The sequence below is a fragment of the Oncorhynchus clarkii genome, chromosome 19 (assembly GCF_045791955.1).
Source record: "Oncorhynchus clarkii lewisi isolate Uvic-CL-2024 chromosome 19, UVic_Ocla_1.0, whole genome shotgun sequence".
NCBI lineage: Eukaryota > Metazoa > Chordata > Actinopteri > Salmoniformes > Salmonidae > Oncorhynchus > Oncorhynchus clarkii.
The window spans coordinates 26186858-26214749 of NC_092165.1; the positions used below are offsets into that span (position 1 = coordinate 26186858).

A 27892-nucleotide genomic window follows, 5' to 3' on the forward strand; every position below is an offset into this window, starting at 1 on the left:
CAAAAAGAGAAACCCTGTATTGGCGCGGCAAAGGCTTAACTTGGGCTCCAAACTGAGAGGTTCAGGAGACGAGGAGGTACGCAATGTTCCCGAGGCAGGAGGTGCAGGTATGTCCACACTCTAACGTTATGATATTTAAGGTGTTTTATGCTAAGGATTTCAAAAGGTGCAACGTAACATGAATGGAGGAGACTACTCTTCATGTGAACATCAGTGATGGTAGCATTTTGTTTAGTTAGGGTGATATATGCATGAGTGGGCCACTTTTTTGGTCAATGGCTGTGTACACAATAAAAATAAGTCTACCCCTACTCAATGTATGTTTATTTCAATTAATTAAGGTCTTATCTACATTGTGATGATGAAGCATATTGATAATGTATTATTCAGTGGATGCTAATACCCCTAAAAGAACATCAGACCCCTACTTTTGCTAAAGCGTGGCTTTAAGTTTTAGTGAGACATTTAAGTAGATGAAGTGGGACACTATTTACTCATTAGAAATACATTACTATCCCACTTCACCTGGCACTTGTTAGGAAGTCATAAATACGACTTTGTAGAGGCATATAGATAACACACTCTCTGTTTTATTTATGTTTTTATTTTGTCTATGATCTTCTATTAGACCCTCTCATTAATGCTATTGGGAAATTGATTTGGGGACATTCCAAGCTCTTGGTGAAAATATATCTAAAGGAGCTTGCTCAGCTTTTAATTGATCCTGAATCACCTCTATTATTCCCTAAATGCTGTCCCCTTTCATAAATTGAGGCTCTTTTCTAGCCTACATTTCTTACACGTCATTGTTTTTCCGTTCTTTCCTTACACCCCTTGTTATTTCCCTTTAATTCCTTTCACTGTCATCCCATGATGTTTATGTGCTATATAGCGTCTAGACTTGATTTTGAGATGTTATGAACAACTACAACAACATATTTCAATGTACTTTAGAATATCTAATGAAGGGAATTGTATTTAAATTGATTAAAGGTTTATGTTGTGCATTTTTATAGCTGAAAAGTTCCCTGTCAGTCATTTCCTTCATTAGATATGGGATATTACTATAAATCAGATTTTCATAATATATTCAAGCTGTTTTACATTAATGTTTATTATATTTCAAAACGCTATCAATAACTATTCATTTTAACACTGAAATGCTAGATGGTTAAATTATAATTGACAGAATGACAGCCTTGTCATTCTAGTGTAAGGTTTCATAGTACAGCGATTTTTCATCATTTTTAACGGGTCACCCCACCTAAGAAACCTGACCATAAATGATGGGTATGTCCATCAATGATGTGATGTCACACTAACCAACACAGAACACATGCAGTAGCAACCCCAAAATAACATCTGTTGTGATTGGTTTGCAAAATGATCATAGTACAGTACTCTCAAACACAAATGTCCCACTACACCTGATGTCCCACTAATGCAGACTTCACCCTATATTAATAATATGGCATTTCATTCACAAATGTCTGAAACATTTGAATCAATGAAAAACTGTGAAATAGCCTATTTTACCTAAAACGTTTGTAAGTTATTGTCAATTTGAATGTCCGTTAGACTTTGAAAATCTCAATAGGTTATATACAGTACCAGTCAAAGGTTTGGACACACCTACTCATTCCAGGGTTTTTCGATATTTTGACTATTTTCTACATTGTAGAATAATAGTGAAGACATCAAAAGTATGAAATAACACTAATGGAATTATGTAGTAGCCCAAAAAGTGTTAAATAAATCTAAATATATTTTATATTTGAGATTCTTCAAAGTAGCCAACGTTTTCCTTGATGACCGCTTTGCACACTCTTGGCATTCTCTCAACCAGTTTCATGAGGTAGTCACCTGGAATACATTTAAATTAACAGGTGTGCCTTGTTAAAAGTGAATTTGTGGAATTTCTTATTTCTTAATGCGTTTGAGCCAATCTGTTGTGCTGTGACAAGGTGTGTGTGTGTGTGTGTGTGTGTGGGGGGGGGGGGGGGTATACAGAAGATAGCCCTATTTTATAAAAGACCAAGTCCATATTATGGCAACAACCAGTTAAAATAAGCAAAGAGAAATGACAGTCCATCATTACTTTAAGACATGAAGGTCAGTCAATGTGGAAAATTTCAAGAACTTTGAAAGTTTCTTCAAGTGCAGTTGCAAAAACAAGCGCTATGATGAAACTGGCTCTCACGGTGACCGCCACAGGAAAGGAAGACCCAGAGTAACCTCTGATGTAAACTCAGAATTTGCAGCCCAAATAAATGCTTCACAGAGTTGAAGTAACAGACACATCTCAACATCAACTGTTCAGAGGAGACTGTGTGAATCAGGCCTTCATGGTCAAATTGCTGCAAAGAAACCACTACTAAAGGATACCAATAAGAAGAAGAGACTTGCTTGTGCCTAGAAACACGAGGAATGGACATTAGACTGGTGTAAATCTGTCCTTGGGTCTGTTGAGTCCAAATTAGAGATTTTTGGTTCCAACCACCGTGTCTTTGTGAGACGTAGAGTAGGTGAATGGATGATCTCTGCGTGTGTGGTTCCCACCGTGATACATGGAGGAAGGGATGTGATGGTGTGGGGGTGCTTTGCTGGTGACACTGCTGGTGACACTGTCAGTGATTTATTTAGAATTCAAGGCACAGTTAACCAGCATGGCTACCACAGCATTCTGCAGCAATACGCCATCCCATCTGGTTTGCACTTAGTGGGACTATCATTTGTTATTCAACAGGACAATGACACAACACACACCCAGGCTGTGTAAGGGCTATTTGACCAAGAAGGAGAGTGATGTAGTCAGATGACCTGGCCTCCACAATCACCCAACCTCAACCCAATTGAGATGGTTTGGGATGAGTTGGACCACAGAGTGAAGGAAAAGCAGCCAACAAGTGCTCTGCATATGTGGAAACTCCTTCAAGACTGTTGGAAAAGCATTCCAGGTGAAGCTGGTTGAGAGAATGCCAAGAGTGTGCAGTGCTGTCATCAAGGCAAAGGGTGGCTAGTTTGAAGAATCTCAAATCTAAAATATATTTTGGGGCTCCCGAGTGACGCAGCGGTCTAAGGCACAGCATCTCAGTGCTAGAGTCGTCACTACAGACCCTGGTTCGATCCCAGGCTGTATCACAACCGGGTGTGATCGGGAGTCCAAAAGGGTGGCGCACAATTGGCCCAGCGTCATTCGGGTTAGGGGATGGTTTGGCCGTGGTAGGCCGTCATTGTAAAATAAGCATTTGTTCTTAACTGACTTGCCTAGTGAAATAAAGGTTAAAAAATTTGCTTAACACTTTTTTGGTTGCTACATGATTCCATGTGTGTTATTTCATAGTTTTGATGACTTCACTATTATTCTACAATGTAGAAATAGTAAAAGTAAAGAAAAACCCTTGAATGAGTAGGTGTGTCCAAACTTTTGACTGGTGCTGTACATAGGCCTCAAGGTGTAGTAAATTATATGAGATCTGATTCATAATTTCAATGAGTCATTTTAGCAGCATTTTAAGCAGAAATATATGTAGCTCAGTGTGGGTAAATTACTGCAAACTCAACAGGCAAATTAGCGCTGAGTGCTGTCCAATGACTAGGTGCTGAAACCAGCCATGCAAACCAACCATCAGACCAATCAACTTTTAATCAGCCTCCGGCAAGCTGTTTTTGCAGTACATGTTATCAGAGGCATTCAATGTCATTATATACTTATAAATTACTGTAGACTAGGCTATTATTATTTTGATTATTCATGATTGAATGTCAAGTTCGCTTCTGCATTATAGCTCTCCCACTGGGCACACACTGATTTTTCCACTTTATTTCAATTAAATTACATTGAACCAACGTGAAATAGACGTTGAATTTACGTCTGTGTCCAGTGGGATATTTTCCTTTTGTTAATTGAAAAGTTATGTAGCGTTTCAAAGGGTATAAAGAGTTGCCAAAGATAGATTGGCAACGGACAACTGTTTATCATCACTTGTTTCTAAAGAAAACTTAAATTAATATACGTATCTCATCTGCAGAAAAGACATCAGTGAAAGAGGTATGGTAAGGAGATGATGGATCTTCGATTAAACTTGGACCCACAGCTCTTCCCAATGGCAAAGAGGACATGATTCTATCACCAAGACCGTTCACACCATGTGGAATATGATGTACTTGAATGCCATTAGGTTTTTGTATTTCCCTATTTTACTGTATGACGCATTCGTCTCCCCCAGTAACATATTTGAGAGGTCAGTGGTTCCTAAAGCTGGTTCGTCCCGCTTGGTGGCCAGAATGGATGGGGACATTATAATTGGTGCCCTGTTCTCGGTCCACCACCAACCGTCAACAGAGCAGGTAGCGGAGAGGAAATGTGGTGAGGTTCGGGAACAGTATGGAATCCAACGAGTAGAAGCAATGTTCCACACCTTGGACCGAATCAACTCCAATCCGAATCTTCTACCCAACATCACTCTTGGGTGCGAGATCAGGGACTCCTGCTGGCACTCCTCAGTGGCTCTGGAGCAGAGTATTGAGTTCATTAGAGACTCTCTCATCTCGATCCGGGATGATGACAACAAGGATGGTACCTCCAGACAGTGGTGCATTGAAGGGATGCCTGCGAGTCAGCCACCCGCCACCAAGAGACCCATAGCAGGAGTTATCGGACCTGGGTCAAGCTCAGTGGCTATTCAAGTTCAGAACCTCCTGCAGCTGTTCAATATCCCCCAGATAGCATATTCTGCAACCAGCATAGATCTGAGTGACAAAACTCTCTTCAAGTATTTCCTTAGGGTTGTGCCCTCTGATACTCTCCAAGCTAGAGCCATCCTGGACATTGTGAAACGCTATAACTGGACATATGTCTCAGCAGTCCATACAGAGGGTAAGTCACTGTCTGTAGACCTACTGTATGTTTTTTTGTTTACAAACGTAATTGCATGTTGCATGTTTGCCATCAATATCTATTCAAACACAATTTGATTAAGTTGTGTTGGGGATTTAAATAATTGGCAGAGCTGCGGATACTCTCATGGCAGATATGTGTTATTGTACAATTGATTAAGATTTGTCATAATTCATAATCCTAATGGATTTAGCTCAAAAAGCAAGGGGGGTTCAACATAATCCACCAACGCTTATAGCCTGTGCTTGTTCATTCAGGCCTTCCTCATCCCTCTAATTTAGGCCTACAGTTCAGGAAGAATCCTTGAAAAGGTACAACCCACTGGGCACACACTGGTGTAATCAACGCTGTTTCCACGTCATTTCAATTAAATTACATTGAACAAATGTGAAATAGACGTTGAAGCCTCTGTAGGAAGAAGCCATTTTTTCATGGTCAAATTCTATGCTTGCTCCTAGCACTTTAAAGTTCATTAACCCTGGTCTAGCCGAAAGCTTTTCAAGGGCTTAATTGGGTGTGGAGAGAAGTGTCAGACCAGTGAAGAGAGGGCAATGTTTGGAATCAGCTGTTGGTTAGGGAGGATGGAATATTCTCAGTGGCGATTTTAGCATGTAGATCGTGGTGGAGCAAAAATAATAATAATGTGGAAGGCCTGCATGCCAGCAAAGCCACTACACAACACTAGACAATACATTCATTGCACTATAACGGTGACAAACGGTGCCCACAAACTGTTAGGGCCTACATAAAGCTGTCCCAAAAGCAGTCCTAACACCTTACCACTGTTACATCTGGCTATCAGCGGAGTCTTGTCTAGAAGCGAAACAGTTCATTCAGCCTCATTTACTGCCTTTTAAAATAAAATAGCCGATATGGATGACTTGCGTCAACAAATGTGGTTTCTACTGACAATTGGTCCTCAAACTTTGTCATCAAAGTCTGGCATTCTCTGGATTTATGGTGCTTTCAAGACAACTGGGAACTCTAAGAAAAAAAAAGGTTGAATAATGGTGACGTCATTGTTCTTCAGATCATAGCTCTAGAAAGAGGCCCAAGTTCTGAATTTACAATTCCGATTGGATGAAAGTTCAAAACATATTTTCCCAGTCGTAGCTCGTTTTTCCCGAGTTCCCAGTTGTCTTGAACTCACTAATGTCAGATTTTGTAGTTCCGAGTTAACAGTTGTTTTGAATTTTCGGCACAAATCATGCTTCATTGACAGCATGGCCAATGTTGAATGTTAATAAAATATAAACTAGGAAAAGAGACCCTTAATCTTAGACTTGGGACCACACAGCCACTCCACTGAATAGCAGGCTAAGGTTTGATTTGCTTGCAGTTAGCCACACTGGTTCCTTCCAAACCACTCATTGTTGAATTTGCGATTTCCAACTTGTGTAATGTTTATGTCCAATGGCCGATGAGCACCGGTATGTTTTATCTATAATTTCTCTTCATTATTTCTCTTCATATGACAAGGATTAAAAGGATTTGCTAGTAGATTGTTGACTTGATTCATGATGATGACTGCTAGATAAGATTTTGAAAGTATGATGTTGACATAGCTACTGTAGAAGCTACTGTAGATATGTGATTTGACGTAATTTTATCTGTGGCCAATGACCTTGAGCCTTTTGGATGGACACTTCTAATGTAACTCTATGGCAGTACCAGAGAGGCTAGGATGTTTTAGCTCTACCCTTAGACTTGGCAGTGACGTAGTGTCCCCATGAGTGACAGAACACTTAGCCAATCTGCTGGCTTGCCCCACCACCACAGAAAGCATTGAACTAGGCTGAAACACCTGCATTTTGGAGCTGCCTTACTCAAGAAAACAATAAAGAGACCATGTTTGTATGCGGCTTTATTAACTCAATGATATATATATTTTACATTGTTTGCAAACTGATATGTGACAAAATAACAGGAAAAATAACAGGAAAGCCCCCCCAAAAATATGATTATAACTTTTGTTGCTAAAAATGTGGGGCTCGAAGCCCCACCTACCCTGAATGACGGGTCGTCACTGGTCTATTTATAGTTTGAGGTTGAGACATGATTATGACAGGCCTGGATCTTTGGGTTCTATTTTTCCAGTCAGCAATGGTCAGTTATACCAGTTCATGTCCATGAACCCAACTGTTCATTTGCATTTCACAAAAGCTATATCAAATGACTTTACAAGCCTCAATCAGATGGGCGTACAGCTGGACACATGAGTTGTTTGTATGATCTGTTTGAGTGGATGGCGCAATACTGAAAGCAACAGTTTGTTATTTTCCATTGTAATCCAGTTTTACATCGTTGAAGCAGATCAAATAGCGATCATGATTACAGTCTTAGAAAAAAAGGTAGTATCTATAACCTAAAAGGGTTCGTCGGCTGTCCCTGTACGAGAACCCTTTGATGAACCCAAAAGGGAACCAAAAAGGTTTGTCAAGGGGTTCTCCAATGGGGACAGCTGAAGAGCACTTTTGGAACCCTTTTTTTCTAAGAGTGTACTTCATCTCCCACATAAAGGTACTCCAATAGAAGCTTTTACATGACGGCAGCCCTTGCAATGATTTGTGTTGATGTTCCCAAAGATATAATTTTGTTTTGTTGGTTTATCATGGCAATAGCATACTTACAACTTGCTCCTGACCTCTGTTTCGAAATGAATGTGTGCAACATACTACCACAACTCACTAGTCACTGCCTCAACTCCACAAAATGATTGAGTTACATGAATTGAATCTTTGAAGGATTTCGTGAACCAAGTCTTTCAGAAATGTCTGTCCTACTAAATCTTACTGGGGAGGTGATGGCAGGTAATCCACCAGGTATCCAGCTGTCAGAAAGTATCCTGGTTGGTAAATGACTGCATTTAAGAGGTTAGATAGAAATATATATGCTGTCCTTATCCACAAACTCTTTGCAACATGATGTAATTCAGTCAAGATGAGTAATTTTTCCGATTAATTCACTTCAATGTTATAAACTACCGGAAATAAGAAATATATATATTTTTCATGTTTTCCACCTTTTGAGTATTGAACAACTACAGCATATGAGACTGAGAAAACAAGACAATTCTCGGCTTTAGTAGCTACAGTTCGGTTCTGCAGTACAGTAATAAGAGCCAGGCAGTAGGATAGACTATTATACAATAATTAAGATTCCATGCCCCGATGATGAGATGTCTGAATGATATAAGGTTTATAGCTGCCTGCCTGCTGTGCATAGTCACCGGTTGTGTCCTATGGTGTCATATTCCCTCGCTGTATAGTGCACTACTTTTGAACAGAGCCCTATAGGTCCCCGTCAAAAGTAGTGCACTATAAAGGGAATAGGGTGCCATTTGCGATGCAACCTTTGATCTACCTGCAGTGAGGGACTCAGAGGACTCAGGCAGAGAGTTGTTGGTGAACTCATTAAAACCCATTACATTTCTGTTCTGTTGCACCTTCGTTATTTACCAGACCGATGAATAGAATGATATGTGTTTTTATTAAATAAACAAGTGATTTGAGTTACAGTGGCATGACATGGCAAACAGACTGAAAGTTTGAAATGCAGTCACTAGTTATAGGTTGCAGTGCTGTTGTGTTTGGCTTGTTGGCAGTGCTTACAGGTGAAGTTATAGTACAAAATGCCTTAAACTTCTTCCGAATGTAGAATATTGTATTGACCTTTTAAATAATATTGTGTTCAAATATATAGTTACCTTTAAAGACCATGATATAGTGTTTTTTGTTTTGTTTGTTAATGCTGTTTATTTTCCCAGGTAATTACGGAGAAAGTGGCATGGAAGCTTTTAAGGAGCTGGCCTCTCAGGAGGGGCTGTGTATCGCCCATTCAGACAAGATCTACAGCAATGCTGGGGAGAAGCACTTTGACAGGCTGCTGAGGAAGCTGAGAGAACGCCTGCCCAAGGCCCGGGTGGTCGTCTGCTTCTGCGAGGGCATGACGGTCCGTGGACTGCTCATGGCTATGAGACGACTTGGGGTGGCGGGGGAGTTCCTTCTCATCGGGAGGTAAAGATAGATCATTTTATATGTTCATAATCAGTCTTAGCAATGGGTCAAAGGGAGATATCAAACTGGTGCCTTGTGTATCAAGCATCTCAAAGTAAGAGTGTTGATTTAGGATCAGTTTAGATCACAATTAATAAGATGACATGGACAGGGGGACCTGATCCTAGATCAGCACTCCTACTCTAAAACGCATGATTCATTAGGCCCCAGATCAGATCAAGCTGAACATAGAATGGCAAATTTGCTGTTCTTACCTTACTCCATTTTGTGGAGTGATTGACCTCATTATTATCATATAGTATAGCGAAATTATTGCCATGACCATTGAGGGTTGTCCTAAGCATTGAGGTGCTGTTTCTCCCTTTGATATATCATACCAAGGCCCCCGATGGTTTACTCAGTTTATACTTGAACACAATAATAATCATTATTCTAGCAGTAGTGGAGGTCCTTCTGAAAACAGAAAGAAGCTTTTTAATCACACTCATTCTCATGAATAATGCATGGTTAGACAGCTCTCTATCTATTTCTACCGCTCTCTATCTTTCTCTTTCTCCTCTGTCAGATCACAGGCAAACTGGGGAGGCTTGGGTAATATGGGACAGCTCTTCTCTCCCCCCCTGTCAGATCACAGACTCGGTGGGAGACTAGGGTAATATGGGACAGCACCTCCTGCACAGAGCTCAGTGGTGAGGACGACTGAGCATCAAAGCACAGATCAGCTTGTAGACATCCCCTCACTGTAGTAAGACTGTAGCTATGCAGTGATGGAGCTAGCTAGCATGAATACCTAGTCTTGGTGAAGCTCCAGCAGCAGCCACAACTGTCCCCGAATTAGCCTGGTCTTTTTTCAATTGTAGGTTTTTATTGTTTCCTTTCACACAATAACAATACAGTTGGACCATGCAGGCTAACCCTGGATTACAGTTTGGACAATTCCTCCTCAAAAGACAGAAACATATTGTATATATAAACAAAGTAAGTGATGTAACACTGTTATATGGTGATAGTGAGGATACAGTGTGAAACACCGACGATAAAACACAAATCTATAAAACTTTCAACTCTCGGCAGTTGAGTTATGCAGCTTGTGACGTCTTCGCGGGTGATAAATAGGACACGGGATTGGTGCGGCTGTTTCTTTCTGGGTCAAGGAGACTAGCGACTGAAAAAAAAGACTGTTTTGTAGAGCAGTGCGGTAAGTGAACGCAGCCAGCCCATTGCGTTGGGTCCATCTATGATAGAGGAGGCTGGGGAGGGCCATCCATTTATCCTGGGCTGTGTGGAGGATGAGAGGAAAGGCTTGTTTGCAGCGTGGACCTCATTCCTCCAGTATGTATCCACTTACTGTTGCAGATGCTTTTACCCAGCATACAGTACAGTAGTTTGTCAAATGCAATGTTGCTTATAGTACAGTCTAGTGCACACATGTTTTGCACCCTATATGTGTATGTGATTCCTGTAAGAAACAAGATGCCTTTTCTAAATAGCAGAGGCCTTTATTGTTAAATGCTGACATTACATTTGCCATTGTCTTTGATTTGGGTATATAAGCTACAGGCTTCCTTCTATGTAAAGGTTAGACAATGCAACAATTATACCCAGTATTCCACATGGAGGTGGTATGGCCTGGTTGAGTGTTTTTTTGTTCATACCATGGTTTGAATGATGACTTCAATGTGTTGACGTCAGAGCAGCAGGTTCTTGGAGCGTAGTGTGTGTGTAGCGCTGTGAAACAGATGGCTAAATATTGGTGATGTTGCCATGCTGGAGGAGGGAGGAGGGCATTCATTAGTCAATTGTTTATTTTTGTGTGCTACACAGAAATATAATATGATTAGCATACTCTCCTGGCAAGTGGCAAGGTGTGTATTCCTCTGTATTGTGTTACTGATGAAATGTTCTGTCCCCTATAGTGATGGCTGGGCAAACAGAGATGGGGTGGTGGAGGGTTATGAGCAGGAGGCTGTGCATGCTCATTACACCTCCCTAAGCTGTGAAATGAGTACACGCAACACAGAGAATATATTCGTCAACTTTATTTCTGATATTCTCTGGTTGAGAAGAAGCTTTCCTGGAAAAATAATCTCATAGGTTACACAGACTCTGTCTTCCTGACCATTGTTCATGGCCCCTGCCACTTGGCAAGCAGTTTACTTGAATCAGAAGGTAGAAGGAGTAGCACCTTCTGCTCAGACTTCCTTTCACTTTCTCTTGCATTTTTTGTCGCGCCATACCTTATGCTTTTGTTGTGACTCTTGAAGATGCGGTCTTGCCTTCTCCCTCAGGCTGTCCAACTTGTCTGGCATCTATATGATGTAGACAAGCAAATGGAAATGCAACCATTTTGTCCCCAGTCCCTACCAGAGTCATCTAAAAACTTTCTCAACATCTGTTTCAGGGGACCATTGAATTGCTCTAAAAGACCACCCATTTTGGGGTGGTAAGGAGTAGTCCTAACGTTAATGTTACTGTGTTTCTCCCCACAGTGATGGCTGGGCAGACAGAGATGAGGTGGTCGAGGGCTATGAACAGGAGGCTGTGGGCGGTATCACTGTGAAGCTGCATTCGGAGGAGGTCACGTCCTTCGATGACTATTTCCTGAAGCTCCGCCTCAACACCAACACCAGGAACCCATGGTTCCCTGAGTTCTGGCAGCACAGGTTCCAGTGCCGCATCCCAGGGCACCCACTGGAGAACATGAACTACAGGAAAAACTGCTCAGGTAGATATGCGGAGGAAATGATATGATAGAGAATGATAATGGTTTCTTCAGAAGGGTTGCTGACTTACAATGTGAACTAGCATATGGTATACTTTATGTTGTCTCAACTATAATTACATTCGATTTGTTAGATGTTTACATGGTATTTTTTGTCTCAAATGGCTAGAAGTTTCATGAAACTGGAGCAAATAAATGGTCTCTGTGCATCTAGCCATACAATAATGTTTTGTTTTTGTTTTTATTTTATTTCTAAAACATTCTCCTGGCCAACCAAAGATGATCTAGGTAAATTGAATTTAAAAGGCACATTGGATCTCCAAAAAAAAGTGAATAATCAGATGAATTGATTAGCTCAAGCTGTATTGATGACTTGAAACAATGCTCAAAAAGCATGTCTTCAAAAAAAACGTTTTTTTTCCCCACCTTGCACTTTTCTATTCCTTTTGAACTATATGCAGCCCCAGTCAAACGTTTGGACACACCTACCTCGTTCAAGTTTGCCTTTATTTTGTACTCTTTTCTACATTGTAGAATAATAGTGGAGACATCAAAACTATGAAATAACACATATGGAATCATGTCTTCAGTATTATTCTACAATGTAGAAAATAGTATAAAGAAAGAAAAACCCTTGAATTAGTAGGTGTGTCCAAACGTTTGACTGCTACTGTGCGTTTTCAAACTTCATTTACTAGTTGGTTACCATTGTTTAGCAAATCCAGTGATGAATTCTATAGAAATTGCTGATGTTTTCAAAAAATATATTTTGATTCAAGTGAAAGGTAAATATAAACAATGCATGCAACAGTATATATGTTTTTTAATATTTAGCATGAATTTACGTTTCTATTTTACATCTCCTTTTCAAAGACTAGTTTTATATTTTTGAATGTATATCCACCTCCTCACTAATAAATCAAGCACTAAGTTTCTCTTACGTTCTGCACTATTTATAACAAGGATATTGATCATTTGTGATAATCAGAGATAGAGTCATAGTCTGCTGTTCTGTCGTTCCTTTGTATAGAGCTCCAAAATGGTGAGTGTGTATTTTTCTGAACGAACTCTTAAAGCACATCACTCTGGCAATATACATAGAGGTCGACTGATATAGTGTATCATCAATAGAAAACTCAATGATTTGTTTGATGGGAAGTCATTAACCTTTATGGTTAAGATGGTTTTTCCTAACCTGCATAGATACCAAACCAGAGGCATATCAACCCTGAAATTCAACGCTATCAATGTATATCTGTTGACCCCTACTATATAAAGCTATTGGGGGGGATTTTATGCATTGCAGTGAGAGCACAACAACTGGTTTCCCTCACATGCTGTGTATTCTCACATCCTCCTGGTTTTGAGATTGCCTGTATAAAACATAAGCCCAATAACATTTGAAAGCATTAGATGAGATGCGAACTGGCTGGTCTGCCTTGTAGAACTTCAAGCTGCATGTTTCTATATGGACCTTGGCCCAATACGTTAAGACACCATGGGGTTAGAATGGACACCACCCAAAGGACATCCAGCCAACTTGATGGAGCTGTGGGAAGCATTGGAGTCAACATGGGCCAGCATCCCTGTGGAACGCTTTCAACACCTTGTAGAGTCCATGCCCCGAAGAATTGAGGCTGTTCTGAGGGCAAAAGCAGGTGCAACTCAATATTAGGAAGGTGTTCTTAATGTTTTGTACACTCAGTGTATAACTCTCACTCTTCATACCACTATCCACAACCCTATCCAATCGATTGTTGGTGTGTTTGTTTGTACTTGTAACATTCAGTAAGTTGATATATAACAATTTTTAAAAACAAGCCTGGCTACAAACAAACACATCTGAAAACTGAGCAATCATTGTGCCCGAACCGTTTGATTCACAAATTGATATGAGTCAAATTGTTGATTCTTTCTGTACCGGATACTATTATTAAAGGGCAACTCCACCACTTTTCAACCTCATGTTCATTATCTCCAGCACCAAAACCAGTGTCGACGTGTGAAAACTGCGCATTTCTACATTTTGTAGAAGAAAAAAAAACAGAACGTTAAGAAGTTCTACACGATGCCATAAGCAAAAGTTAAAAGCAAACTAGATTTGCGGTGACGTGGGGAGCAAGAACATACCCTCCCTCTGGCTAGAAACCTGCTGCAGCTTTTGATAATCACACTTTTTCTTACTTTTAATCCTACCATGTGATTTCACAGATACGCATTTTTCAGGGCCTTTCTTCTTATCTTTTTAACCACAGATCATAGAAACTCGCTGTTTTCACCGATTACGTAGACACTGGTTCGGTGCTGGAGATAATGAATATCAGGTTGAAAAGTGGTGGAGTTGCCCTTTAATATTGTGATTAGTATAAGACCGAGATCAGCTACAGTATGTGCTGTTTATATTGCTTCCAGCTTGCTTCACGCTTGTTAATCGATAGGGTGTCCCTGGACCCAGTTCTATATTGTGCAAAGTGTTACTCTACTGTCTCTATCTTTTAACATACTGCACAATGTGTCAAACCGTTTTATTCACAAGACCTGTATTTCTGGCAAACGGCGACGCAACTGCATCGAGGGAGGAAGGAATAAATGAGAATAATAGATTTTCTTCCTCTGTCAATTAATGATAATATTACCACATTATTTACACCTAATTGAATTGCGAGTTGCGAATACAAAATGGTTGGTGGCTCCATGGTAACAAGCATTTCTTTGATGCCATAACATAATGATGCCTGCCCTTTGATGCTCCCAGACACAGAACAGAACAGCACAGTGTGTCCTTCTGCTGCACAAAACCCAAGAAGAATAATAAGCATGTGTCTTTGGACACCCTATCATTCCTTGGTAATATTTCAGTCGATATTACGCTGCAAAAGATGTTTGACAATAGAAAAATAGTTTATTTCATATTCAGTTATGACTATCTATTTCACATTGCATTGCATTACATTGTATATATTCCTTGTATAATGCTTACAGAACTGAAACATTAAGTACTTTTTTTTTGTATTACTTTGAGGAAACAATGCATCCCTAATCTTCCTTCCTTTGTTTTAACTGTATTCCACAGGTTACGAAAGTCTAGAGGACAACTATGTCCAGGACAGTAAGATGGGATTCGTCATCAATGCTATCTACGCCATGGCTCAGGGTCTCCATGACATGCACAGCCACCTCTGCCCCGGCCATGTGGGACTGTGCAAAGCCATGGACCCCATCGATGGAAGCCAGCTGTTAGAGTTCCTCATGAGGACCTCCTTCACTGGGGTGTCTGGAGAAGATGTGTGGTTTGATGAAAATGGGGACACACCTGGCAGGTAGGTGTAGCCCAGGTGATGCAGAGTCAGGGTCTCTTGATGAGATAGCCCTGCCAACGAGACATAAAACCAGTGTCACCCTCAGCCCAAGAGGGAATTTCCTCTTAAACTTAAGGTTAAGACGATGGTTTCCTGAGCGAGATGACTGCGGTGTGAATCCGACAAGTACAGCATCTACTCTTAGTACTCAACAAAAATCCCCTGACAGTGACAATACTGTTTCCAAATGATTAGGATGACGTGCCCAGAAGACAACCAATCCTCCTGAAACATAACCAATATCAATATCTATGTATACCAAAGTCCCCTGCCCATGATTAATCATTATAATTTAATCTGTTGCTTTCTCTTTCACTATGAAAATAAGTCTCCGTACACTTGAATCAGATACAAGTTTCATAGCAACTTCCCCTCCACTCTTAGGTATGAAATAATGAACCTACAGTATGTGGAGCCTGGTGCGTTCGACTACATCAATGTGGGTTCTTGGCACGAGGGTCAGCTCAGCATTGATGACTACATGATGCAGATAAACCGCAGTGACATGGTCCTCTCCGTCTGCAGCGAGCCCTGCTCCAAGGGAGAGATCAAGGTAGGTGTCAACAGTCCAGCTGGTCTGATGCTACTGAACGTAATTATTTATTTACCCATTGACTTTCATTAACACTAGGATGCCCACGGGCGCTTGATTTTCTCATTAAAATAAATCTGCATGCAATTGCGAAAGCAATCTCCTCCTCCTTCCCTTTCCATAACTTGCGTTAGCCCAACTTACACATTAGCAATCTGCAAAACCTTCCATTTTGCAGATCTGTAAGGTGTAAGCAATATGGTGGACACCCCACCCCTACCATGGTTATACTTATTCAGATGCTGCATATCTGGGTTAAGGTCAAGGGGAAGGAGTAGGGACTAGGGAGAGAACTGTGACTGGCTGTATGGGTAAATTGAGTGAGTTGAGAGACTCCAACAGTGCAATCTCATCCTGTCTATGTGTTTGAACGAAACAGGTGATCAGGAAGGGAGAGGTGAGCTGTTGCTGGATCTGTACAGCCTGTAAAGACAACGAGATTGTTCAGGATGAGTTTACTTGTACGGCTTGCGACCTGGGCTGGTGGCCGGACCCTGAACTGGAAGGTATAGTACGGTGCCCTTCCCTTCCCTCTTTCACACCTACAGAATTGTGCATGAATGGGTCCAAAACAGTACTATCGAGTTGTTGGGTTATTTAGGAGTGTATGGTGTTTGCTTTTAGCTTTCTTGTGTCTTTGTAGAGGTGCCTACATAAACATATACACAAAGCTAATGAAGGATAAAAGAGAGTGCATTCGGGAAAGTATTCAGACCCCTTTACTTTTTCCACATTTTGTTATGTTACAGCTCAGGTGCATATTGTTTCCATTGATCATCCTTGAGATGTTTCTACAACTTGATTGGAGTCCATCAGTGGTAAATTCAATTGATTGGACATGATTTGGAAAGGCACACACCTGTCTATATAAGGTCCCATGCTTGACAGTGCATGTCAGAGCAAAAACTAAGCCATGAGGTTGAAGGAATTGTCCGTAGAGCTCCGAGACAGGATTATGTTGAGGCACACATCTGGGGAAGGGTACCAAAACATTTCTGCAGCATTAAAATGTTCCCAAGAACACAGTGGCATCCATAATTCTTAAATGGATTAAGTTTGGAACCACCAAGACTGTTCTTAGAGGTGGCCGCCCGGCCAAACTGAGCAATCAAGGGAGAAGGGCCTTGGTCAGGGAGGTGACCAAGAACCCGATGGTCACTGACAGAGCTCCAGAAATCCTCTGTGGTGATGGGAGAACCTTCCAGAGGAACAACCATCTATAAGGGCACAAGGTGAGACCCAGATGCAGACACAGGAGGCAAATGGTTGAGTCTTGATATTTATTAAACAATTCAGGAGTCCAGGAGGTACAGAGGTGCAGGCAGGCTTGAGGTCAGGGCAGGCAGAATGGTCAGGCAGGCTTGAGGTCAGGGCAGGCAGAATGGTCAGGCAGGCTTGAGGTCAGGGCAGGCAGAATGGTAAGGGGGGCTTGAGGTCAAGGCAGGCAGAATGGTCAGGCGGGCTTGAGGTCAGGGCAGGCAGAAAGGTCAGGCGGGCTTGAGGTCAGGGCAGGCAGAATGGTCAGGCGGGCTTGAGGTCAGGGCAGGCAGAATGGTCAGGTGGGCTTGAGGTCAGGGCAGGCAGAATGGTCAGGCGGGCTTGAGGTCAGGGCAGGCAGAATGGTCAGGCGGGCTTGAGGTCAGGGCAGGCAGAATGGTCAGGCGGGCTTGAGGTCAGGTCAGGTAGAATGGTCAGGCAGGCTTGAGGTCAGGGCAGGCAGAATGGTCAGGCAGGCTCGAGGTCAGGTCAGGCAGAATGGTCAGGCAGGCTCTAGGTCAGGTCAGGCAGAATGGTCAGACAGGCTTGAGGTCAGGGCAGGCAGAATGGTCAGGCAGGCTCGAGGTCAGGGCAGGCAGAATGGTCAGGCAGGCAGGTACGGAGTCCAGAAAACAGGCAAGGGTCAAAAACCGGGAGGACTAGCAAAAGATACTAGAAGCAGGAGTACTGGAAAACCGCTGGTTGACTTGAAAAACATGCAAGATGAACTGGCACAGAGAGACAGGAAAAAGGGATATATACAGTCGTGGCCAGGTTTTGAGAATGACACAAATATAAATTTTCACAAAGTTTGCTGCTTCAGTGTTTTTAGACATTTTTGTCAGATGTTACTATGGAATACTGAAGTATAATTACAAGCATTTCATAAGAGTCAAAGGCTTTTATTGACAATTAAATGAAGTTGATGCAAAGAGTCAATATTTACAGTGTTGACCCTTCTTTTTCAAGACCTCTGCAATCCGCCCTGGCATACTATCAATTAACTTCTGGGCCTGACTGATGGCAGCCCATTCTTGCATAATCAATGCTTGGAGTTTGTCAGAATCTGTGGGTTTTTGTTTGTCCACCCGCCTCTTGATGATTGACCACACGTTCTCAATGGGATTAAGGTCTGGGGAGTTTCCTGGCCATGTACCCAAAATATTGATGTTTTGTTCCCCGAGCCACTTAGTTATCGCTTTTGCCTTATGGCAAGGTGCTCCATCATGCTGGAAAAGGCATTGTTCGTCACCAAACTGTTCCTGGATGATTGGGAGAAGTTGCTCTCGGAGGATGTGTTGGTACCATTCTTTATTCATGGCTGTGTTCTTAGGCAAACTTGTGAGTGAGCCCACTCCCTTGGCTGAGAAGCAACCCCACACATGAATGTGTCTCAGGATGCTTTACTTTTGGCATGACACAGGACTGATGGTAGCGCTCACCTTGTCTTCTCAGGACAAGCTTTTTTCCGGATGCCCCAAACAATCGGAAAGGGGATTCATCAGAGAAAATGACTTAACACCAGTCCTCAGCTGTCCTATCCCTGTACCTTTTGCAGAATATCAGTCTGTCCCTGATGTTTTCCTGGAGAGAAGTGGCTTCTTTGCTGCCCTTCTTGACACCAGGCCATCCTCCAAAAGTCTTCGCCTCACTGTGCGTGCAGATGCACTCACACCTGCCTGCTGCCATTCCTGAGCAAGCTCTGTATTGGTGGTGCCCCGATCCCGCAGTTGAATCAACTTTAGGAGACGGTCCTGGCGCTTGCTGGACTTGAAGTGCCCTGAAACCTTCTTCACAACAATTGAACCCCTCTCCATGAAGTTCTTGATGATCCGATAAATGCTTGATTTAGGTGCAATCTTACTGGCAGCAACCCTTTTTGTGCAAAGCAATGATGATGGCACGTGTTTCCTTGCAGGTAACCATGTTTGACAGAGGAAGAACAATGATTCCAAGCACCACCCTCCCTTTGAAGCTTCCAGTCTGTTATTCAAACTCAATCAGCATGACAGAATGATCTCCAGCCTTGTCCTTGTCAACACTCACCCTGTGTTTATGAGATAATCACTGACATGAGGTCAGCTGGTCCTTTTGTTGCAGAGCTGAAATGCAGTGGAAATGTTTTTTGGGGATTCAGTTCATTTGAATGGCAAAGAGGGACTTTGCAATTCATCTGATCACTCTTCATAACATTTTGGAGTATATGAAAATTGCCATCATACAAACTGAGGCAGCAGACTTTGTGAAAATTAATATTTTAATATCAAAACTTTTGGCCACGACTGTACACCAGGGATAATAAGTGACACCTGGAGGGGTTGGAGACAATCACAAGACAGGTGAAACAGATCAGGGTGTAACACAATCTCTGGAGCACTCCACCAATCAGGCCGTTATGGTGGAGTGGCCAGACGGAAGCGACTCCTCAGTAAAAGGCACATGACAGCCCGCTTGGAGTCTGCCAAAAGGCACCTAAAAGACTCTCAGATCATGAGAAACAAGATTCTCTGGTCTTGATGAAACCAAGATTGAACTCTTTGACCTGAATGCCAAGCGTCACGTCTGGAGGACACCTGGCACCATCCCTACGGTGAAGCATGGTGGTGGCAGCATCATGCTGTGGGGATGTTGTTTAGCGGCAGGGACTGGGAGACTAGTCAGGATCGAGGGAAAGATGAACTGAGCATAGTACCGAGAGATCCTTGATGAAAATCTGCTCCAAAGTCCTCAGGACCTCAGACTGGGTTGAAGATTCACCTTCCAACAAGACAACGACTCTAAGCACACAGACAAGACAATCCAGGAATGGCTTCTGAATGTCCTTGAGTGGCACAGCCAGAGCACGGACTTGAACCCGATCGAACATCTCTGGACAGACCTGAAAAAAGATGTGCAGCGACACTCCCCATCCAACCTGACAGAGCTTGAGGATCTTCAGAGAAGAATGGGATTGGCCTCCCGATTGGTGCAGTGGTCTAAGGCACTGTTTAATCCATTTTAGAATAAGGCTGTAACATAACAAAATGTGAAGGGGTCTGAATACTTTCCGAATGCACTCTACACCTGGTTAATATACATCAGAGGATTTTTAGCCATATATTATCTTATACTATTACATCCATGTATATTATTACATGACATTACAGTAGGCCCAAAGTATATTGTCAATTTAAAGTCAATATTTACATTTACTTCCTTGCTCATGTGATGCACTCAACCTTTCTGTTCAGCTGTATAATATCAAAGGGATACTTCGGGATTTTGGCAATAAGGCCATCTATCTGCTTTCCCAGAATCAGATGAACTTGTGGATAACATTTCTATATCTCTGCATGCAGTTTGAAGGAAGTTGCTAACTAGCGCTAGTGCAATTGCTAACTAGCATTAGCGCAATGACTGGAAGTCTATGGGCATCTGACTGGAAGTCCATGGGTATCTGGTCATTGTGCTAACGCTAGCTGGAAATTGCGTTAGCACTAGATAGCAACTTCCTTCAAACTGCACGCAGAGACATAAAAATGCTATCCACGTGTTCATCTCACTCTGGAGAAATCGCCAAAATTCTGAAGTATCCCTTTAAATATCCCTTTAATAAGAGCTCAGAGCAGATACAGTGGGGCAAAAAGTATTTAATTAGCCCCCAATTGTGCAAGTTCTCCAACTTAAAAAGATGAGAGAGGCCTGTAATTTTCATCATAGGTACACTTCAACTATGACAGACAAAATGAGAAAAAAAATCCAGAAAATCACATTGTAGGATTTTTTATGAATTTATTTGCAAATTATGGTGGAAAATAAGTATTTGGTCAATAACAAAAGTTTATCTCAATACTTTGTTATATACCCTTTGTTGGCAATGACAGAGGTCAAACGTTTTCTATAAGTCTTCACAAGGTTTTCACACACTGTTGCTGGTATTTTGGCCCATTCCTCCATGCAGATCTCCTCTAGAGCAGTGATGTTTTGGGGCTGTTGCTGGGCAACACGGACTTTCAACTCCCTCCAAAGATTTTCTATGGAGTTGAGATCTGGAGACTGGCTAGGCCACTCTAGGACCTTGAAATGCTTCATACGAAGCCACTTCTTCGTTGCCTGGGCGGTGTGTTTGGGATCATTGTCATGCTGAAAGACCCAGCCACGTTTCTTCTTCAATGCCCTTGCTGATGGAAGGAGGTTTTCACTCAAAATCTCACGATACATGGCCCCATTCATTCTTTCCTTTACACGGATCAGTCGTCCTGGTCCCTTTGCAGAAAAACAGCCCCAATGCATGATGTTTCCACCCCCATGCTTCACAGTAGGTATTGTGTTCTCTGGATGCAACTCAGCACCCTTTGTCCTCCAAATATGACGAGTTGAGTTTTTACCAAAAAGTTATATTTTGGTTTCATCTGACCATATGACATTCTCCCAATCTTCTTCTGGATCATTCAAATGCTCTCTAGCAAACTTCAGACAGGCCTGGACATGTACTGGCTTAAGCAGGGGGACACGTCTGGCACTGCAGGATTTGAGTCCCTGGCGGCGTAGTGTGTTACTGATGGTATGCTTTGTTACTTTGGTCCCAGCTCTCTGCAGGTCATTCACTAGGTCCCCCCGTGTGGTTCTGGGATTTTTGCTCACCGTTCTTGTGATCATTTTGACCCCACGGGGTGAGATCTTGCGTGGAGCCCCAGATCGAGGGAGATTATCAGTGGTCTTGTATGTCTTCCATTTCCTAATAATTACTCCCACAGTTGATTTCTTCAAACCAAGCTGCTTACCTATTGCAGATTCAGTCTTCCCAGCCTGGTGCAGATCTACAATTTTGTTTCTGGTGTCCTTTGATAGCTCTTTGGTATTGGCCATAGTGGAGTTTGGAGTGTGACTGTTTGAGGTTGTGGATAGGTGTCTTTTGTACTGATAACAAGTTCAAACAGGTGCCATTAATACAGGTAACGAGTGGAGGACAGAGGAGCCTCTTAAAGAAGAAGTTACAGGTCTGTGAGAGCCAGGAATCTTGCTTGTTTGTAGGTGACCAAATAGTTATTTTTCACCATAATTTGCAAATAAATTCATTAAAAATCCTACAATGTGATTTTCTGGATTTTTTTACCTCATTTTGTCTGTCATAGTTGAAGTGATGAAAATTACAGGCCTCTCTCATCTTTTTAAGTGGGAGAACTTGCACAATTGGTGGCTGACTAAATACTTTTTTGCCCCACTGTATCTTATTCACAGGGGAGACACTATTCCCACAGGGGTATTACAGTCTGATTTTGAAGTTCAGTTCCTCAAAGCCTTCGCAGCACAACACTTAATCAGCAGAGTTTATTCATCCATGATTGTTGGTAACAGCACTATTTCACCCATCTGGCCTATACTGCTTTCCTATTTTCAAAGGTGTACCATGACACCAGAGAACCATTAATCATATATTAGGCAACACTACATTTCTTATGGCTTTCAAGCTCTCCAAAGATAAGACGCTCTCCTTTAAATGAAAATGAAATGTCTACCTTTCACCTTTGTTTAACTAGGCAAGTCAGTTAATTACACATTCTTATTTTCAATGAAGGCCTTGGAACAGTGGGTTAACTGCCTGTTCAGGTGCAGAACAACAGATTCGTACCTTGTCAGCTCAGGGATTTGAACTTGCAACCTTTCGGCTGTTAGTCCAACACTCTAACCACTAGTCTACCCTGCCGCCCCAAAGACATTAGACATGAAACAATGATACTAACCAAAAATAATTGTCATCAACTTTGTGAAAGTGAACATTTTGTTTAGATAGCAATTATTTTAACAACCATAACACAAACTACTTAATGACCTTGTGTGATTATTTCCTTTTTGCTGTTTGACGTTAAAGGGATACTTCATCTTTATCTACTTCCCCAGACTCAGATGAACTCATAAATATCATTTTTATGTCTCCGGGTCCAGTATGAAGGAAGTTAGAAGTAGTTTCGCGAGCCAATTCTATCTAGCATTAGCGCAATGACTGTAAGTCTACAGGAATCGGGTATCTGCTAGCATGCTAGTAGATACCCATAGATTTCCAGTAATTGTGCTAACGCTAGTTAGCATTGCCTTACGAAACTACTTCTAACTTCCTTCATACTGGACACAGCGACATAAAACCGGTATCCACAAATCCAATCTGACTCTGGGGAAAAGGATAAATGGCATCATTTCCAAAACCCTGAATTATCTCTTTAATATAAAATTGGTCAGTGAAATATTTGCCATTAGTTAGCTGTGTCATTGGATGAATACTGTGGTAATGTTGGATGCTTGGACCAGTGTTATGCTGCAGTGATTTACTGACTCCTGCTGCAGTCCTGTCGTTCCCCCTCGCCTCCAATGGCTACGCTTTGTACTACAGCTTGCCTCTCCCTAAGTAGAGAAGGGGTTTATTTATAGTTGAGCTGAAAACCTACTTTAATACTTGGTGTGTTTTCCAACTGGAGGCAGCGATTACACAGGCTCTCAGATGGTTGATTTGGAGAAAGAAAAATGCTATAGGCTACCCATATTGAATTAATATTCAACTGTGCAGAATGAACATTTTTTTTATCCACTATAAGTTTATTTCATCCTTTGTGATTTTGGGTAGTTTTGTCAATTTGGAATTAAGAAGTGTCAAGTCAGACATACACTGTCTGGGACCTAGGTTGAATCAATCAATCAATCCATCCATCAATCAGTTAGCCTATTGCATACAGTAATAGCCTTTGTGCTTTGTTTCAAGTGAAATATCTTCAGAGAAAGGTTTCACGCCTATTCTCTTTATCTGTGTCTTCTCCCCAGGTTGTGAGCCAATCACCTTGCGGTACCTGGAGTGGGGAAACCCAGAGTCCATCGTCCAGGTGGTGTTTGCCTGCCTGGGCATCCTGGTCACCTCCTTTGTCACCTTCATCTTCGTCCTCTACCGGGACACGCCTGTGGTCAAGTCCTCCAGCCGCGAGCTCTGCTACATCATCCTGGCCGGGATCTTCCTGGGCTACATCTGCCCCTTCACTCTGATCGCCAGGCCCACCGTGGCCTCCTGCTACCTGCAGCGCCTCCTGGTGGGCCTCTCAGCCACCATGTGCTACTCAGCGTTAGTCACCAAGACCAACCGCATCGCACGCATCCTGGCTGGCAGCAAGAAGAAGATCTGTACCAGGAAGCCGCGGTTTATGAGCGCCTGGGCCCAGGTGATTATATAGACTTATTTAGATTTCTCTTTGTTCTTGTTTTCATTTGATGGTTTTGACATTGGATACCTCCCAAATGGCACACTATTCCCTATATAGTGCACTAGCAGGCCCTGGTCAAAAGTAGTGCACTATAAGGAATAGGATGCCATTTCAGACGCACCTATTGTTTTGTCTTTGGTATGTCTTTGTGTCCTTGAAAAAAGCGGCATATAAATCCTGTGTGTTCTTCTTATTTTGTATAATCAGTTGGTGATCGCCGGCCTCCTAGTCAGTGTCCAGCTCACCCTGGAGGTTACTCTGATCATCCTGGAGCCGCCTATGCCCGTCAAGTCCTACCCCAGCATCAGGGAGGTCTTCCTGATCTGCAACACAAGCACGGTGGGCATGGTAGCGCCACTGGGCTACAACGGCCTGCTCATCATGAGCTGTACCTACTACGCCTTCAAGACGCGCAACGTTCCGGCTAACTTCAACGAAGCCAAGTACATCGCCTTCACTATGTATACAACTTGTATAATCTGGCTGGCGTTTGTGCCCATCTACTTTGGCTCTAACTACAAGATCATCACCACATCGTTCTCAGTGAGCCTGAGTGTGACTGTGGCATTGGGCTGTATGTTCTCACCAAAGATCTATATCATCCTCGCCAAGCCGGAGCGGAATGTGCGCAGCGCGTTCACCACCTCAGATGTAGTGCGCATGCACGTCGGCGACGGCAATATCGCTTGCCGGAGCAACAGCCTGCTCGACATGTTCAAACGGAAGAAGAACTCTGAGAAGTAAGTTGATGGAAATGAGTCATTCCTGGGCCTGTATTCAAAGAGTCTCAAAGTAGGACTGCTGATATAGAATCAGTTTAGCCTTTTAGAGCATAATGAATAAGATAAGCTGGACAGGGGGATCTGATCCTAGATCATCTCTCCTACTCTGAGACGCTTTGTGAATACGGGCTCCTGAGGTACCACTGGGATGCTGATTTTGCTTTACAGTAATTCACGCACAGAGGGCAGAGCCTACGTACCAAATGGCAACCTATATAGGCTAGTTCTCTACTTTTGACCTGGGCCAAAAATAGTGCACTATGTATTGAATATGGTGCCATTTGGGACACAAAGAGAGTGTTACAGGATATTATGCCAGATCCAGGTCAATGTTCAATTAACAACCACCGTTGGTTGATCTGTTGCTGAATATAATTAATACCAGCATACCCATGAGTACTGAAGGATCACTATCAGGATACACTGTACCACAGAATTAGGATGTATAGTATATTGGAAATACATTCATCTGAATATATAAATAAATATACAATCCTCAGTAAATCAAACCAAAAATACGCATTTTGTAAAGTCACCATCAACATAGAATTGATCTGTTATAGATTTTAACTTTCCTTTTTAAAAATGTTATTACATGAACCAGAAACACAGTTGTTGTCTCCACCTTTCTGAGTCCCTATGAAATAGCTAACAGCCATCTTTATTCTGTTCATAGTTCTAATGGAAAGTCTGTGTCATGGTCTGAACCAGGTGCAAGACATCATGCTCCAAAAGGGGAGCACAATTGGCAAAGACTGTCTGTGCACGTGAAGAGACAGGAAGCAGGATGCTCCAATCAGATGGCCGTCATCAGACCCTTAACTAACACCTACCATAACACAGGCAGCAGCATGGCCATGGAGTTCTCTGACCTCAGCACCAAGACTCTGTACAATGTAGCCGAGGAGGACGAGAGCGACCTAGTCAGATACAATCCTCCCCTTAGTCCCCACATGATGGCCCATGGGCAGATAATGCCCACCACTGGTGGGCCGATGAAAGAGGTGGACGAGGAGGTGGTTGAATATTACCCTCCTGTTGAGCACATGCCCCCGCACCTGCCACAGAGCAGAGTGATCCCCCAGCAGAGAGTCATCATGGACCACCTACAGCTACAGGAGGTGGTGGGCAAGTACAACAGTGATTTCATCATCCCTGAGCTCAATGATATGGACATGATCATTCCGCCCAGCCCTGTTGGTGGTGGTGAGGGTTTTGGGGGCAGGTCTGGGAGCAGTCATGGCAGGCCTGTGTACCACCAGGCTCATCTCATCCAGCAGCATGCAGTCTTGCCCCTGCAACTAGACCTTGGCTCATTCGACGACGAGGAGCACACCTCCCACCTGGAGATGGAGGATGAGGAGGAGGAGGAGATTGAGGAGGATGTAGTGGTGGAGAACGAGCGGTTTGGCCTCCTCCATGGATACATGTATGACAACGCCCTGATTCACGAAGAAGAAGAGGACGACGACCTCGTTCAGCTCAAATTAGCAACGGAGAATTCTTTGGCCCTGATGCCCCCCTCCCCATTTCGTGATACAGCGAGCATGGGGAGCCCCTTTCATAACGCCTCACCCGTGTCCGAGTCCATATTGTGCACCCCTCCAAACTATGCCTCCGTCGTTCTGAAGGATTACACACAAAGCTCAACGCTGTGAACGAGTACTGTAGATATGGTAGAATAATATAGAGCCATTTTGTAGCTGATGACTTGTAGCATATTATTTGTGTTCCATTTAATGACCAGTAAGAAATGGTCAAAATGTCTTGAATACGTTATTGAGAGATTGACTGGACTATATTGGTTGACTCATGAAATCTATGAGCAAAAGTGTGTGTTTACAGGGATGAAAGTGAGCAAAAAAGCACAGGACACACTTTTAAAAGGTCTTATTGTTGTATAATAAATATCACAAAGAAAAGATTTAACCTGTTGCAAAATGTATTGCCATGTTTATGCAAGAGATGAACAGCTTTGAAGTTGCTCAGTGTCTTATTAGGAAAGCAAAAAGCTAAGATAGTCTTCTTCATGTAGCCTTTTGAAGCTATTATAGTCTTGTTCGTGTAGCTTATTGAAGTCATGTAAGTAGCAGTTATTTTAAGGGTACAATGCAGTGTACATTTGACCATCATCAGGTATTACAATAATGGTTGTGTTTGTTGCTTGTTTTCATTAAGGCAAACTTCCACCACTTGAAAGTAGATTGTTTATCATAATAGACTATCCAACCTGTAGTTCACAAACATGTCTATAAATAATGTATGCACTGTGTAGGCCCATGTTTTATAATACAGTTATAACCTTACAATGTAAAATGTTCTAGATGAATGTGTTTTGTTGTTTTGCTCAAATGAAGTATGTATTATTCAGAAGAAAAAAATCACAGAGATTGTCACAGTCACTTTCTTCATCAGATAACTTCAGAATGAATATATAATACAGATACAATAACTAACTACTGTAAGAATGTAGCAAGCAAAAACCAGAAGGATTCAAGTGCCATGTATCCGGTATGCTTCCATTTACAGAAAAACATTTGTAAAATGTCTCTAATTTCTATTGCAAGTCTGTATATTTTATAAACACTCCTCTAAATCCATACTTGCAACAGTGTCTATTATAATATGACTGCCAAACATGTAATTTGTTACTTTTGTGAATGTACAGTATGTAGTAGTATGCATCCTATTTTGGTAACGATTCAGATTAGTTTTACTAAAAGGAATTACTGCGTTTATTTTACAATTTATAAGTGTGTTGCTTATAGTGACTGTTGGGTTTGTACAGTATAAATTCTTACTTTTACCAATTGTTATGATCTCACTATATATAATGTAATAAACAATGGCTAGTAACATGAATAGGCTATTTGATAGATATGCCTTCATAGAGTCCAATCATGTTTTCTGTTTTACAACATGTATCAAACACAGTCGTGCAAACAGTCATTGTCGTTCACATTATTGAAGATATGTGTTTTGTTAGAATAAATAAAATATTTGTTTTGCACATGTACTGAGTCATTCATTCAGTCTATACC

The 27892-nt window shown here is 42.1% G+C and overlaps 1 protein-coding gene across 1 annotated transcript; it reads left to right on the forward strand.

The window, feature by feature from the left end:
* On the forward strand, nucleotides 1-27863 carry LOC139374979 (metabotropic glutamate receptor 1-like). The gene is made up of 10 exons (XM_071116276.1): nucleotides 1-107; nucleotides 4032-4879; nucleotides 8667-8916; nucleotides 11406-11641; nucleotides 14712-14958; nucleotides 15382-15550; nucleotides 15969-16095; nucleotides 23639-24027; nucleotides 24277-24809; nucleotides 25528-27863. Exons 2-10 carry the CDS (start codon nucleotides 4150-4152, stop codon nucleotides 26507-26509), a joined length of 3663 nt encoding a protein of 1220 aa, XP_070972377.1. The 5' UTR covers nucleotides 1-107; nucleotides 4032-4149; the 3' UTR covers nucleotides 26510-27863.
* The last annotated feature ends 29 nt before the right edge of the window (nucleotides 27864-27892 follow it).